This window comes from Castanea sativa, chromosome 2, assembly GCF_040712315.1.
Source record: "Castanea sativa cultivar Marrone di Chiusa Pesio chromosome 2, ASM4071231v1".
NCBI classification, from domain to species: domain Eukaryota; kingdom Viridiplantae; phylum Streptophyta; class Magnoliopsida; order Fagales; family Fagaceae; genus Castanea; species Castanea sativa.
In genome coordinates, this window is record NC_134014.1 from 1251245 (window position 1) to 1265381 (window position 14137).

Genomic DNA, 14137 nt, shown 5'->3' on the forward strand with positions numbered 1-14137 from the left:
AATTGGAAATGGAATTGGAAGAAAGAGATAGTTTGAACATGTTTCCAACCAAAGATTGGGGAAAAAATATGTTTTTTCAAATATTTTGTTTTTTTTAAACTTTGTTCAACATACTTTTTAGATCTTAATTTTAGTGGTTTTTGGTTTTTAATTCTGTTTTTTTTATTTAGTTAAAATTAAAAAAATAATTTTTTAAATTTTTATGCTGATGTGGCATTATATTCTGTATAATTATATTATTTATTTATTTCACTATCAGTCACGTTAGTTGTTACTGTTAGTTGGGTGGCAAAAATAACTTAAATATTAAACATTAATTAGTTTCGGCGAAAATGCACTTTTGGTCCCTACATTTTGGGTCAATTCTCATTTTAGTCCCAAAATTGATTTCGTTACAAATATCGTCCCTAAAAAAAGAAAATCGTTTTTAAAATGGTTCCTGCCGTCAACCCACTAACAGAAACTTCCTACGTGGCAGACGGAATGACTTGCTTGCTGACGTGGCTATTAAAATATTATTAAAAATAATTATTTGGCAATTTTAAAATAACACATCACCATTTTAATATTTTAAACAATGCCACGTCAGAAAATTTATATTAAAAAAATTAAATTTAAAAAAAACCTTAAATCTAATTTAATTAAAGAAATTATAACTTATCATTATTAATTTTCAAACATTACAACTTGTTCTTTGTTCTTTGTGTTCTTCCCAATCAAACCCAGATTACATGAACACAAACCTAGCACCCACTAACTCAAACCCAGATCACAACAACAAACGAAAATCACAAATAGAGATCAAACACAACGAAACCCAGATCACATCCCAAACGAAAATCATCAGCGAACCCAACCACCGATCCGTGTTCACAACTCCCACATGCAACACTCCAAAATTTTCCCATTGTTTTCACAGCATCAAGATCCCATGGCCTCCATGATCAAAACCTCGAAGATCAACCTCTTAATCTGCTCACCGTTGGTCAATATTGGGTGTAAGGTTTTGAGCGGAGATGAGATTATGAGATTTGAGAGTATGGGGTCATCTCGGCTTCACAACCACTAATCTAGGCTCCAATATCGAATCGGTGACTGGGGTTTCGTCGGTGATTGGGGTTTCGTACAACGGAGCCATACCGAATCAGCACATCTTCGTGATGGGTTTTCTTTCTTGAACGACTTCGAAGACAGTGGCGGTGAGAGTTTGGGTTTTCTTTCTTCGTGACGGTAGCGGCGGCCTCACTGAGTCTTGAACGACTTTGACGACGGCGACCTCATCACTAGATTAGAGAGAGTTTGGGTCTAAGAGATTTCGTTGAGGGTGAAGAGAGAAAGAGAGAATTAGAGACAGAGAGAGTTTAGAGATGAGATTAAAAGAAAAAGTAAAAGAAAAAGAATTAAGGTTAAAGAAAAAGAATTAAAAGGATAATTACATTTGTTTTATTAAAAATAGGGTTGCTACGATCAATTTTTTTGTTTTAATTATTTAAGGTTTTTTTTAAATTTAATTTCTTTTTTATATAAATTTTCTGACTTGGCATTGTTTAAAATATTAAAATGCTGACGTGTTATTTTAAAATTGCCAAATGATTATTTTTAATAACCACGTCAGCGCCACGTCAGCAAGCAAGTCATTCCGTCTGCCATGTAGGAAGTTTCTGTTAGTGGGTTGACGGCAGGGACCATTTTAAAAACGATTTTCTTTTTTTAGGGACGATATTTGTAACGAAATCAATTTTAAGATCAAAATGAAAATTGACCCAAAATATAAGGACTAAAAGTACATTTTCGTTATTAGTTTAAGAAGTAAAAGTAGTTAAAATAAAAGATGAGAATCAAAATAAAAAAAGTCCAAAATATAAAAACTAAAGGTGCGCCAAGTGTAAATTGTTTCTCTCTCATGTCGTAGCTGCTCTCTGTCAATCAGTGGAGTAGTTGGTAAAGCAGAGTCCTCTCCCACGTTCTTCTTCCCCCTCAAACGCGTGTCCTGCGTTCGTGTCAATGAATGGAGTTGTTGGCTGACTACAAAGGCTACCAAAGGGATAACATCAAATAAATTAAGAGCAAAAGACAAAACAAACCCTTTCAGCCTGCTTGTATATTAAGGGTATAAAAGTCATTAAAATTATTAAACAAATAATAAAGAAAGATCCCAGAAGGTGCTGGACAAGTCGGTCAAAAACAGAGATAACTCAACATGAAAGAGTTTAACTTCGGTCAGAGCTAGCACAAAAGTGAGGTTTTACGCCACCAATGAATAAACGCTACGTCATCACTTTGCTAAAAAAATCAATACACATTAGAACGCAGAATCATAACTCAATTAATCCTTACAATCCGCAAACGCGAATACACGACAGGCCTGAAGAGCTAAACACCTAAACCCCAAATCTCATTTCCTCCTTTCCTCTTAGCACCGGAGCTCCATACGCCGCCACACACGTCATTTCTGGAGCTGGGCCCACCGCACCGAACCTCAAGGTGTGTTCTTTTAAGATTTGTTATTTCTCCAAATTTTGGATTTCGAAATTTTAATGGGTTTGGGTTATTTTTTAGATATCAATCACTTGATTTGGTATGAGTTTTCTTGATTTGGTATGGATTTTGATTGAATTCTTAAGTGGTAGGTTCAAACCCTAAAAAAAATCTGATTTGGTATGATTTTTTTTTTTTGAGGTTTTTTATGTATTGTGGATCCCCTGTATTGCTCTGCCCGTTGTGCTTATTGACTGTATAACATTATCATTGTTGTTGACATCTCATAATATGCTCATTGTATTGTGATCAGATAGCACCTTCTCCCGCCCCATATATAAGGTTTAGAAGGTGAAGTCATGAGTTCAAATCTCCTAGGTTTGTGTGAGTTGTGTTTGTAATTCCTTGATTTTCTCAAACTTGTAAATGGTTCATTGTCCTATTTTTTGCCCAATACTAATAGCAATAGCACTGATTTTCTGTGTGTTGATTTAAGGGTGTTGTGAAATTCTTTTGCTCACATCTTCTCTTCTGAAATTGAGGATAATTTTATTTTACTACCAGATACTGAGATTCCAAAGTCGCTTAAATTCAACCATCAGAGTTTTGGAAATTCCATATCATTCAAGGTTGGTTACAAATTTCCAAAATTGGCCGTCTGTGTCGCTTCTCGTTCAGCGGAGGCACATATAGACAGACAGTTTTGTGAACACGTTTCCATCAATGGTTGTAAACAGATATTCAATTATCGATACCCAAGAGATAGCTGCGAGGAACTGTGGTTATTTTCTAAATCTCTAGGGCAGTTGTACAAACCAAATCTATCTGAACAAAATCAGGTGGAGGTTGAGGCTATATGTAGAATCAAAGACTACAATGTAATTGGTTCTCGTTTTGTGTTAGGAAATCACACTGATTTTATAAAATGGTTGGGGGTGAATGTAGAATGCATCTGCTGTCCTCAGAAATCAGATATTACTTACTTGCCGCTTCCGAGTGACAGGAATGGTTGTGGGTCATCATCAGTTTTGAATGACACTGAGCTCCCACCTTTTCAACCTGTTTTCTCCACTTCTTATGGTTTTGAACCTGGTTTGAGGGGCTTTCTTGGTGGTTTGAATGTGTCATTATCGGCCCCTAATAACTCTGAACTCCTTGCATTGTTACCTGGTCCAAATATGGATCATGAGGTTTCCAATACCATAAATGATTTGAGGCTTTTGAAGGGCATTCATAATGATGGGTGTGATTCAGATGAAGGAGAAAGTGAGCCTCCGCTGTTCCCTGATTTGACAAATGGGTTCGACTTCGGTTTTGCCCAGCCAAATTTGGAGTTGGGCTCAAGTGTTAGTGGTGGGTTTCATTTGGGTTCGTCTTCAATGGCTCATGCCTGTGTAAATGATGACTCTGATTTCAATATGGGTCCACCACCGAAGAAAATGAGGACATCTTGATCAGACTTCAAAGTCTTTGTTTCCCTGATTCCCATCTGCTCCAACGCCAAGTTAGTCCCCTTCTCTAGTTAGTATTACAACTCCAAACCCTTTCTCTTTTTTTGGTTGTTTGAATGGTAATGTTTTGAATATGCAATGAGTGCTTGCTTTGTTTGTTGGACATATATACATAAAGGAATAGCTTTTATGGTCTTGTGAATTGGGTTTGTTTCAGCTCGTCTTATTCAAGTTTTTGTTCTGTTGTGCACGCTTGAATATTCTATGAGTAATAGCTTACGACCCTTGTAGTCATGTGGTATTTGTTTTCCTAAAAAGCGGTTCATAAAGTAAAAGGTGTGATTTTGGAGTGAAAGTTGCTCTGCTGTTGAGGTTGTAGCCTGCTATGTCTGTTTTATTAAGTAATCGCAATAGAAAAATTATAGGAGTGAATTTGCAGTTTAACAAAGAACAATTTGCTTATTCATTGAACTGTTGTGTGACATAATTAAATTCTGCAGCTTGGAAACAATCAAGCATCGGAGTTTCTGAGGACTTCATCAAATGATTGGTCCGCATGACAATGGACTTGCAGCTGTAGCAAGTGATTCTATTCAACGCTACTGGTCATCATTTCATAATTGGCTCGTATAACTTCTTTGCTGGTTAGCCTCTACGCAATGATAGTTTGTGATCAGCATGTAAATATTTCAAAATTGATTTTGATTTCAGAGTAAACCTGATTATCTTGTACTGCCAGGAACTGAGATTCCAAAGCCGTTCAAATTCAACCATCAGAGTTTTGGAAATTCTATATCATTCAGGTTGTTTGCTATAGATTTTGGAAATTCAACCATCGTAATTGGCCGTCTGTATTGCTTTTCATTCAGCAGAAGCACATGTATGCAGATTTTTTCATGTTCATTTTTCCATCAATGGTTGTAAATAAAAAACCAATTATCTAAAGTACAGGAGAAACCTATGAGGATCTGTGGCTATTTTCTAAATCTCTTGGGCAATTGAATAAACCAAATCTATCTGAACAGAATCAGGTTGTGGTTGAGATTGGGCTAAAGATGAAGCTTCTCTTAACTCTTGCCACCTTCAGTATCCTTATTCAATCTCTTCATCTTCATTTTGCAAACAACAAATAATTATGATGTAAAAGAATATCCCTGAAGACATAGTGGCACCATTCTCTACCAAGGTTAGCGTCCTTTAGTTACATATTTGGGTGCCTCTCTCTCTCTCTCTCTTCATTCATTAGGGAATCATGAATTTTAATGCAATTATAAATTATAAAATAAGTATATCATTTCTTTTATTCATTTATTGTAATGCGGTTACCTGGCCTTGTTGCTGTGAAGTAATTGGTGGCGCCCAAGATATCTATCCACCTTGCAATTTGGTTTTCTTTTATTATGATATTTGTCTTTTATTGATCATATTTTTCTGCTTCTGGTGCATAATGTTTGCTTAGCTTAACATTAATCAAGTGCCAAGTAAGGTTACCTTCAATGTTTTGGAATGGCTCAAGACCTCTGTTGTCAACAGTAAGGCCCAATTTCTTCCTTTCTTGATTTTATGTTTGGGTTAGGTACCATATCCTTAGATATTCAATTTTGTTTTTTGTTTTTCGTGTCCATTTTTTTGTTGCTTTGGTGAAGGCATATTAATATTGGAATGTACTAGAATCTATGATGGTTTTTATAACATATATTTGCTATGTATGCTGAATCCACGTATTATTACTTTTTGACCAAAAAAAGAAAATCTTGAGTTCAATTTGAATGAAGATTCAAGATGATATTGAGGTTTCCATAAGTAAATTATTTAAAAAAAAAAAAAGGAGAGATGATATTAAGGTTATATATAGAAGCTGGGTGAGCTGTAAATCAACTTGAAGGAATAGACTTTAATAAGATTCTTATGATTTCCAATCTTCAGGTTTTGATATATGAATGTGAAGTGAAGGTATAGAGAATCACTTTATTATGTCATAAAGAAGGCTATCTTGATTTCATTTACTGTTATCTGTACTACTGGTTTCCAAGCCATGAACTCTAAGATTTGGATATTCCAAAATATTTCCACCCTGCTCACTTACAGTTTTTCAATTAAGGGGGATAAATTCGTAAAATAAAAGCCCACAATTTAAAACCTCCACTAAGCCCACGTTCTCAGCAGTTTACAACCTCATCATCTCTTATCCTTTTTGAAATTGAAATAGATGCACTCTCTTTTCTCTTAGCTCTGATCTTCTTGAAATTGAAACAGATGCAATCCATTATGTGAAACTTTTAAGCATCTCATGAATTTTACAAACTCTGGGAGTTTCACAACAGCATGAGAAAATTTTCCACAATCAGTGACTCAGAAGGTATTTATTTTTTTGGATGGGGGGGGGGGGTGGTTTGATATTATTGCTTTTGGCTGCTTTCATTTTATATTGGTATTATTTTAACAGTTATTAGCAGCTCAATACTTTTTTTTTTTCCCCCTTTTTTGCATTAGATACAAACTTTTTTTGGGTTGAATTTGTTTGATACAATTGCATCAGGTACTACATTCCTTTAACATTTATTGAATTATTGTTCTTTTTTAAATAAATTTATGAAAGTGTCATGCAATTTAGAATCAAATGGAACACTAATGGGGGTGAGAATTTTTAGGAGGTGGTACATGGTTTTTTAGTGTTTCTACTTCAAGAGTAAGGTGAACAAGGATAGGACCTTGCTCCAAATATTTATCAAGAACGTGGGAAATAGTCAAACTTTATAATATCAGCAAACTCAATTCACTACAGATTTTCAGTGCACACTAGTCAATCCAAAGGTATGTTCCTTGCAATTTAAATTCTTAAGGCAGAACCTGATTCCATTATGTGAAATTTAAACATCTCACACTTCCTAATTCTTCATATTGAGCAGAGTAATCACCACTGGGAGTTTCAGCAAAAGGTACATTCAACGAAATTTAATGAAAAATACCATGTCATCAGTCAAAAGGTATGTTCTATCAAGTTTTCTTCATTCTCTTACATATTTGATTTATGATTGGATTTTTTTTTAAATGCAACAGAGATACAATCGGGTTACATTTTGTCAACAATGGTTCCACTTTCTGCTCTCTGCCAGATCCCAACGCCAAGAATGTAATTTTGTCATCTTTTTAGGTTTTCAAATAATGTCATTGATTTAAAATATTTATTTGGTTTTCGGTTGTATCTATAGTTGTGCTAAGGTTTTCGGTAGTATCTCAAATTGGAAAGTATGGAAAATTATGACACTAAATCCAAAAAGAAAAAGCCTCAGAGCATGCGTGAAGTGCATGTGATGTGGCTACTTATTATTATTCTCTTTTAACAGGAGTCAGTAAGTAATTGCTTAATTTCCTTCAATGTTTGATTTCATTTAAGGTGTAGTTGCATTTTCCCTTCTATTTAAAGAATATTAAATAATGAATTGAGCCATGCAATGAGTAGTATGTAATGAGATTAATTCATATTTAGAAGAAAATGCTAAACTTTGCAGTTCTGTTGTAAATCAGATTGGCAGTAAATATGAACTCGATTTCCTAAAGTGAAGTTGTAGAAATTGATCTTGCATTCATATAGTAGGTGTCTCAGGTTAAATTCTTAGACACCAATATACCTTAGATCTATAAAGGCAAGCTGAATCAAGTAATGCATACTGTGATAAATTCTTGAAAGGTCCTATTAGTCTAAAAGATTATTTTTGTTGTTTCTTTTTTTGGTTTTAGTTTGTCATGTTCAAGGGAGTTTAAAACCTCTGAGGCATCACTGTACAAGTTGTTTTGCAGATCCCCTGCTTTAGTGATGTTCTGGTGAATATTCAAGAATGGGAGGATCAACACATACTCTAGTTTGAAAATCTCTTTAACCAATAATTTACCTTCCATTTGATAGCATCTGATAGCTACAAAAATCCATACCTCTTTTCCCTTTTTGGTGCCTGGATCAACTTCAACACTTAAGAAGGAGACGTAAGGTGAAAAGTAAGCTCCTCTGCTATGGCATGAACTAAAATTTTATTATTCAGTCAATTAGATTTAGAAATTTAATTCTATTTGTAAAAATTAATTTTTTAAATCTTTATTTGTTTGTATGTTTGACAAACAATGTGGAACAGCTATTACAAAGGACTATATCTATGTTAAGGTCATCAAGGTGTTACACTTCTACAGCTAAAAAGGTAGGTAACTTATTTGTATTGTGTTCTGGAAGGCATCTTTTGAAGTGCTTCTAGCTTTTGGAGTACTAAGAACAAGTTCACCTTTTGAATTCATATTAAGACAACAATTTGATTCTTTTAAACCAAAAAGATATTTGGTCTGCTTGACAAGTGCCAATCAATCATGTTAACAGTTTTTTTCTGATGTTCCATTATTTTGGACAAGATAGAAGAAATTCTCGTAACTTATGAACCTTGTCTGATGAGTAAAAGATATTAAAACATAAGATCTGTGATATGCCTTGTAGGTGTTCTTTACCTTAATTTTCTTGGCCAATAAAATTGAGATAGGTGTTTGTTGAGATTTTGGTTTTTCTAGTGATATTACACTATTTTTAACCTGATAAATTCATGCTAGGTCTTACTAGAAAAGAACTGACATAATAAAAGTTTCAACATTAGACTACTCAAGAAGCTAATTGTTGGAAATTTGGGAGAGGTTGCCAAATGAAGATGATTTCCAATTGAAAAGAATAAGGATTACAAAGTTTGTTGATAAGACTAAATGCTTTGGGATCTATTCTCATAGAAGCTAAATGGATAGTGGGAATTGGGAACTCTATTCCTATCAGCCCTAACTTTTGGCCTAAAGTAAGATCCTTTGTGTTTTGGAGAACACATAGTTTAAGGGTTTTTGAGTTTGTTGATTAAGTAGCATCACAATGGAACAGTGCATTGGTGACGTTATTATTTGCAGCTCATGTAACCAAATCTATTGTTAAGAGGCCTCCTAGGTTGGGAGTTGCAAATAAATTGATTTGGTCCCATGTATCTGTCATGTCTTTTTAGAGTCATGTAAGTCTATTGGCTTCTCCATAGTGAATGCTTAGACGGAAGAAGTAGAACTCAGATATAGTTCTCAGACGTTAGTTGCCCTGTGAGAGCTAAAACTCCCTTTCAAAGTCCTTACTTTTCTATTAAAACTACAAATGACTGTCTTCCACCGAGAAGGGAATTTGCTAAGAGGAATTTAATCAATGATGCTTCTTGCCCTTTCTGTGCTACAATAGAGGAGTCCTTGGACTACCTACTTATTACCGAATTGCATAGTCAATTCAGAATTGGGTTGCTATTTGGTTGGATATAGTGTACAAGGCACAAGACATGTGTCATCAGTTCACTTTCTTCTTTTCCAACACTTGTTGGCCTATTGGATCTATAAAAAACAAAGTACCTGCATGAAGCTATAAGTGTTGATGTTAATAATGTCCTGAGTCCCACTATTACCTGTTTGCAATTTGTAGGGATGCAAGAAACACATGACGACAGGGATCCTATTAAATTTCAACAATTTTAGTTCTGTTTGTAATAATTGAGAAGCACTAATTATGATTGAAGGGAGTAAAAGCAATCGAAATCAATTGAGGAGTGCTGCACTTCTTTGTAGGGATTAAATTGGGAGACCCATTTTGAATTGTTTTTACCAATGATGTGCTCTACAATGCTACAGTTGTTTGTTTGGTTATTAGTGAAGCACTACTTTTATAAATGTAAGGTGAAGGGTGAGGTTGTGGGTTTAAGATTATGGGTACATGTGTAATTACTATGTCCTTTTTCTTTTTTTCTTTTTTAAAGAGTAAAACGGAGGGTGAAGTTGTGGGTTATAAGACCAACCAAGTGCACATGTAAATTACTAATAAAGAAAATTATCTGCAGATGTATTAGTCAAATTCTCACCATATATATATTGGTAGTGAACCTATCACTAATGGAAATGCATCTAATGCTGACACTTTAATGGTGCATCAAATGTTGACACTTTAATTTTGGTTTATCTACTGCCTATTAAAGTGTAAAGTTGTGTTGGTAATTGGTACCAAGATATATCTTATTTTTAGTGTAAGATATAAATTTTGTCATTGCTATCCTTCTTCTTTATCCTCACTATTCTTATTTAGGACTAGCAGCTATTAATCACTATACCAAGTTTTTTAATCTGTCTTTGTCTCGTAGCTTTTTTTCCCACAACAGAAAATTTCTTGGCAGTATAGCACATGAATAGATGTTGAAGGTGTGAATCACTCTCTGTCTCTCTTTCATAATATGTCTATATGATGATGTGAAACTTGTAGAGAATTCGGTAAATATAATTATTGTTGGATGCTTCAAATGGTTGTGTATTGAGGTGTGTATGCTGACAATAATTAAATCCGTAAGATATTTCATAATTAGAAACTCATGATCGGGGCATTTTCTTGAGTTGATATTTTTGGGGGAAAAAATGTCATTTTCTGTAGATTATTCTAGTGCATTGGTCAAATGGGTTGCATTTGTCCGCATGGTTAAATTTTTTGTCATTAAAGTGCAGTTTTTTTTTTTATAATTTTAAAAAAAAATTAATGTCGAAGTAATCTTTGCCACACTTTATTGCAAACTTATATCTTTTAACTTGTATAAATATATATCTGATAGAGTAGATGGAGGTCAAGATAGTGGAATCAACACCTAGCAGATGCTCGTGTAACTTACTGATCAAAAAATAAATATTTAAAAGATGCAATATTTTCTTTGTATTATGAGCAAGCATCAACTCTCTGAATTTATTAATGCAACAATGGGATTTAGATTATTATTTTTATTATTTCTTTTGAATAAATGAACATAACTTTAATTAATGGAGGTACAAGCAATCTACATAAAGAAACAGTCTAACAACCTGGACCAAAGTAGAAGCCACTTAGGACGACCTAACACTATCAAACACAGAGGAGGGGCCATGCCTCAAGCTACACAAACATCTAATTGGAGTAGTATTCTCGATGCTTTTATGCAAAAACAACATTTATATATCTAGTCTTATGCCTAAAAGCTTGGGATTTCGTTTATTTATTGTGAGGCTTTGGAAAAAGTCTTACAAGTCAAGCTAATGTGGCAAGTGGCAATTGTGATACGATAGTGTTGAGATGGGCGTGGAAAACAGTGATCCAAGTATTAACAAATGTTTACCTTGTCCTTTAGGGAATTTTATGTGAAAAAATATCTCTCTTTCATCTATTGAGAAAACCCTTAGTTATCTTTATCAAAGATTATTTAGTTGGAATGCTTTTCAACCAATTCATTTGAAGATGTGTTTAAAACTATTGCTTTCCAGTGATTGACAAAATAACAAAATAATATTTTCTTGAATAGTCTTGTTCTAATCAAAATTTTGGGGGCAACTTGGTAAGCGATGGGGCTGTAGTTTAAAGCTTTGTACACCCCATTATTCTCTTGGTTGTATAAAAAGCTCAATTAATCCCCAAATGAGTGTTTGTTTGCTCGTCACTTGTTAAATGACTGGCTTAGGTGTTATGACATAGGAAAAAACCAAAACTTGATACCACGAAATTGCAAAATGGAAACAATAAAGATCACCTAGGAGTCAGCGCCTAGTATTGTTTGGAGTCGACACCGAGCGAGATAGAAGACCTAGGAGTTAGCATCTAACATTGGTGGGAGTCAACACTAGACCATTGAAAAATTCCCAAGAGAAATTGTTATTAATCAAGCAAATTGTAAATTGTCTCCAAAGGCGTAAAATATAGATTACTATGACCAAAAAAAAAAAAAAAATCTATTAGACTTATGAAACCTGATTCTAGTTGATTTGGGAAATCCCAATGATTGATTCATAATAATAACCTTGACTCTAGGAAATTAATAAAATAACCCAATTAACTTCTAAACTTAAAATAAAACACAATTGACTTCCAAAAATAAATAAAAATAAATATTGTTACCAGAACATATGCATTTATGATTGCTTTGATAACCAATGAAAAGTAAATTCATTCACTTGGAATTAGCATTTGACTTTGCAATAGAATTTGTAACCAGCAAATGGTTTGTAATTTGGATTTCTGCTTATTGTTTTTTTCATTGCATCTGAACAGCTTGCAACTTTTTCTTATGGCTTGTTTATATGTTGGACAATGTAATTGATCCTTGTAAATGACCAAATTTAACATCATTTTTTCATATAATCATATGCTAAATTGTCTTTTCAGTGCTATTACTATGGGTCATTTATCGCTTTTGATCCTTTGTGCATTAACTATTATTTTGAGGGAATATCATATGTGTAAATTTGATTTTAATGTTTGAATCTTTCAGGTACCAAGAGAGAGTGCAATTAAAGGAGCCGATTGTATCCGTTCAAAGAGTTTCTTTGCTGATTATTAGATGGATGGTGGTGTAGGTCTTTTAGCGGTTCAAAGAATTTCTTTGCTGATTAGTTTCATCACAACTTTTCACTTTAGATTTCTTTGGTAATCCTATCCATGACCTTCATTTGGCATCCTGATGATAGAGTATTGTTTACCGTGCCATTTACATGATGGTGTTGGTTGATATTTTTTGAGAGGATTATGATGTATTTATATTTGGTGGATCATGTTTCTTTCCTTCATTTAAGTTTTTCTTTGTAATGTGTTCTGCCTCTCTCGTTTTGTATTCAATCTTTATTTTCCCTAGGAGGACTTGGTGAGGGTCATAAGGCATTTAATTTTGGTGTATCATGTTTTTACTTATAATTTCTTCTCTTCAGTTTTTGGACTTCTCCTTCCCATTTGTATGAAACAAAGTAAGTTGAAGGCTTTTTGCTCAAGCTGGGAGAAAATTTAATGAGATAATTCCTGATTATGCAAAATTTGCATTGTTTATTCTTTAAGTTGAAGAGTAAAGCAGATATCATCTTTATCCCATAATATCTTGTCCTTTAAAATGGTTGTTGTTGATTACTTAGTTTGATTTTTATCATTATCATTATGATTGATGGACAAACATATCAGATAGAAGAGAATGAGTGATTAAAACAATCACAACGGGTACTTTTACAGCTTCATACTGCCATTCATAGGCAAAAAAATTTATTCCCATGTCTAAATATAGCTAACCCTGATATGGATTGCGATGCCTTTCTTCCGTGTAGATTTTGATTTTCTATCCAAAACAAAGGTAAGGGAAACTTGATGTTCAATGTTTAGTGCCAATATTGGCCGATTGACACCCTTTATCATATGTTCCCTTACAGGAGAAGGCTATACAGGATTAGGGCACCGGTCAAATTTGCCATCAAAATATACAGTTGCTAGTAGGCTATTGGCAGTGTTGCCCTTAAGGCCTCTGCCTTTTGCTGATTACTGGGTTTTACGTATTCGTTGATTTTCTCGACATAGCTTTGCAGTGCCTTGTGGTGGGCGGTAAAAAAATTTGAAATGGTAGTGACTTGTGGGATGGAGGTTGTGTTTGATGTTTTTAGCTTAGGGGTAGAGATGCCAATTGGGGCTTCAAAGTGGACATATGGATTTTGGGTGTGCCAGAATGAGACAGAGGGTATACACCGATTTGATGTGGTGAGTGGTGACATGCACTCACCTCGCTATACTTCATCTTCATGTGCTAATTGAAGTCATTGGTTTTGTATGGGGCGCAATGAAAGGCATTGGTTTTCCATTACCTACATTATCTTCATGTGCTAATATAAGTCATAGGAAAAAGTTCCCTCTTTTTCTTGATATATAAATTGGAATAATTATCAAATTTTTGTGATATTCTGGCTCCAACTTTAGTTTAAATTTAATTGTTGGGATAAGCGCAAGAAGGAATTAGAGCTCGAGGGCAAAACGAAGTACTTTGGTGGGAATAAGTACTTCTAGATTTGGCAAGAAAGCTAATGTGGTTTATGATATACTGTTCATGATTTTTCTGGTACACTATGACACTAGATTTTGGGTTGTAGTCTTCTAGAGGCCAAAAGATTATATATATTTCTTTAATCATTGTATTAAAATTTTTAATTTCTTACTAAATGGTTCATGTGTTACAATTACAGTACAAACGTGGGCAACAAAAACCCACATGTTTAAGAAATTTAGGTTTGTTTTCATGTATGTGTTAAAAGCAAATTGATTGATCTTGAATGTATGATTTGTTAAGCATCACCAGGGTGAGATCGAAGAAAGCTGTATTACGTAATTACTTGGTCATGTGTACAGA

The 14137-nt window shown here is 34.1% G+C and overlaps 2 protein-coding genes across 4 annotated transcripts in view; both read left to right on the plus strand.

Moving 5' to 3' along the window:
• The window catches only part of LOC142624584 (TMV resistance protein N-like), a 146100-nt gene that overhangs the window by 31372 nt on the left and 100591 nt on the right, over window positions 1-14137 (plus strand). The window contains exon 10 of one of the 2 annotated variants that reach the window (XM_075798226.1): window positions 6839-6916. The gene's annotated coding sequence lies outside the window, so the exon portion shown is untranslated. The remainder of the gene's footprint in view (window positions 1-6838; window positions 6917-14137) is intronic. The other variant, XM_075798227.1, reaches the window with a different exon arrangement.
• LOC142624590 (uncharacterized) overlaps window positions 2310-14137 on the plus strand; it is a 76563-nt gene continuing 64735 nt past the window's right edge. For both annotated transcript variants that reach the window (XM_075798233.1, XM_075798234.1), the window contains exons 1-5: window positions 2310-2484; window positions 2792-2856; window positions 2975-3114; window positions 3189-3999; window positions 4430-4573. In XM_075798233.1, coding sequence (XP_075654348.1) covers window positions 2838-2856; window positions 2975-3114; window positions 3189-3932 — 903 coding nt within the window. In that variant the 5' untranslated portion in view covers window positions 2310-2484; window positions 2792-2837 and the 3' untranslated portion in view covers window positions 3933-3999; window positions 4430-4573. The remainder of the gene's footprint in view (window positions 2485-2791; window positions 2857-2974; window positions 3115-3188; window positions 4000-4429; window positions 4574-14137) is intronic.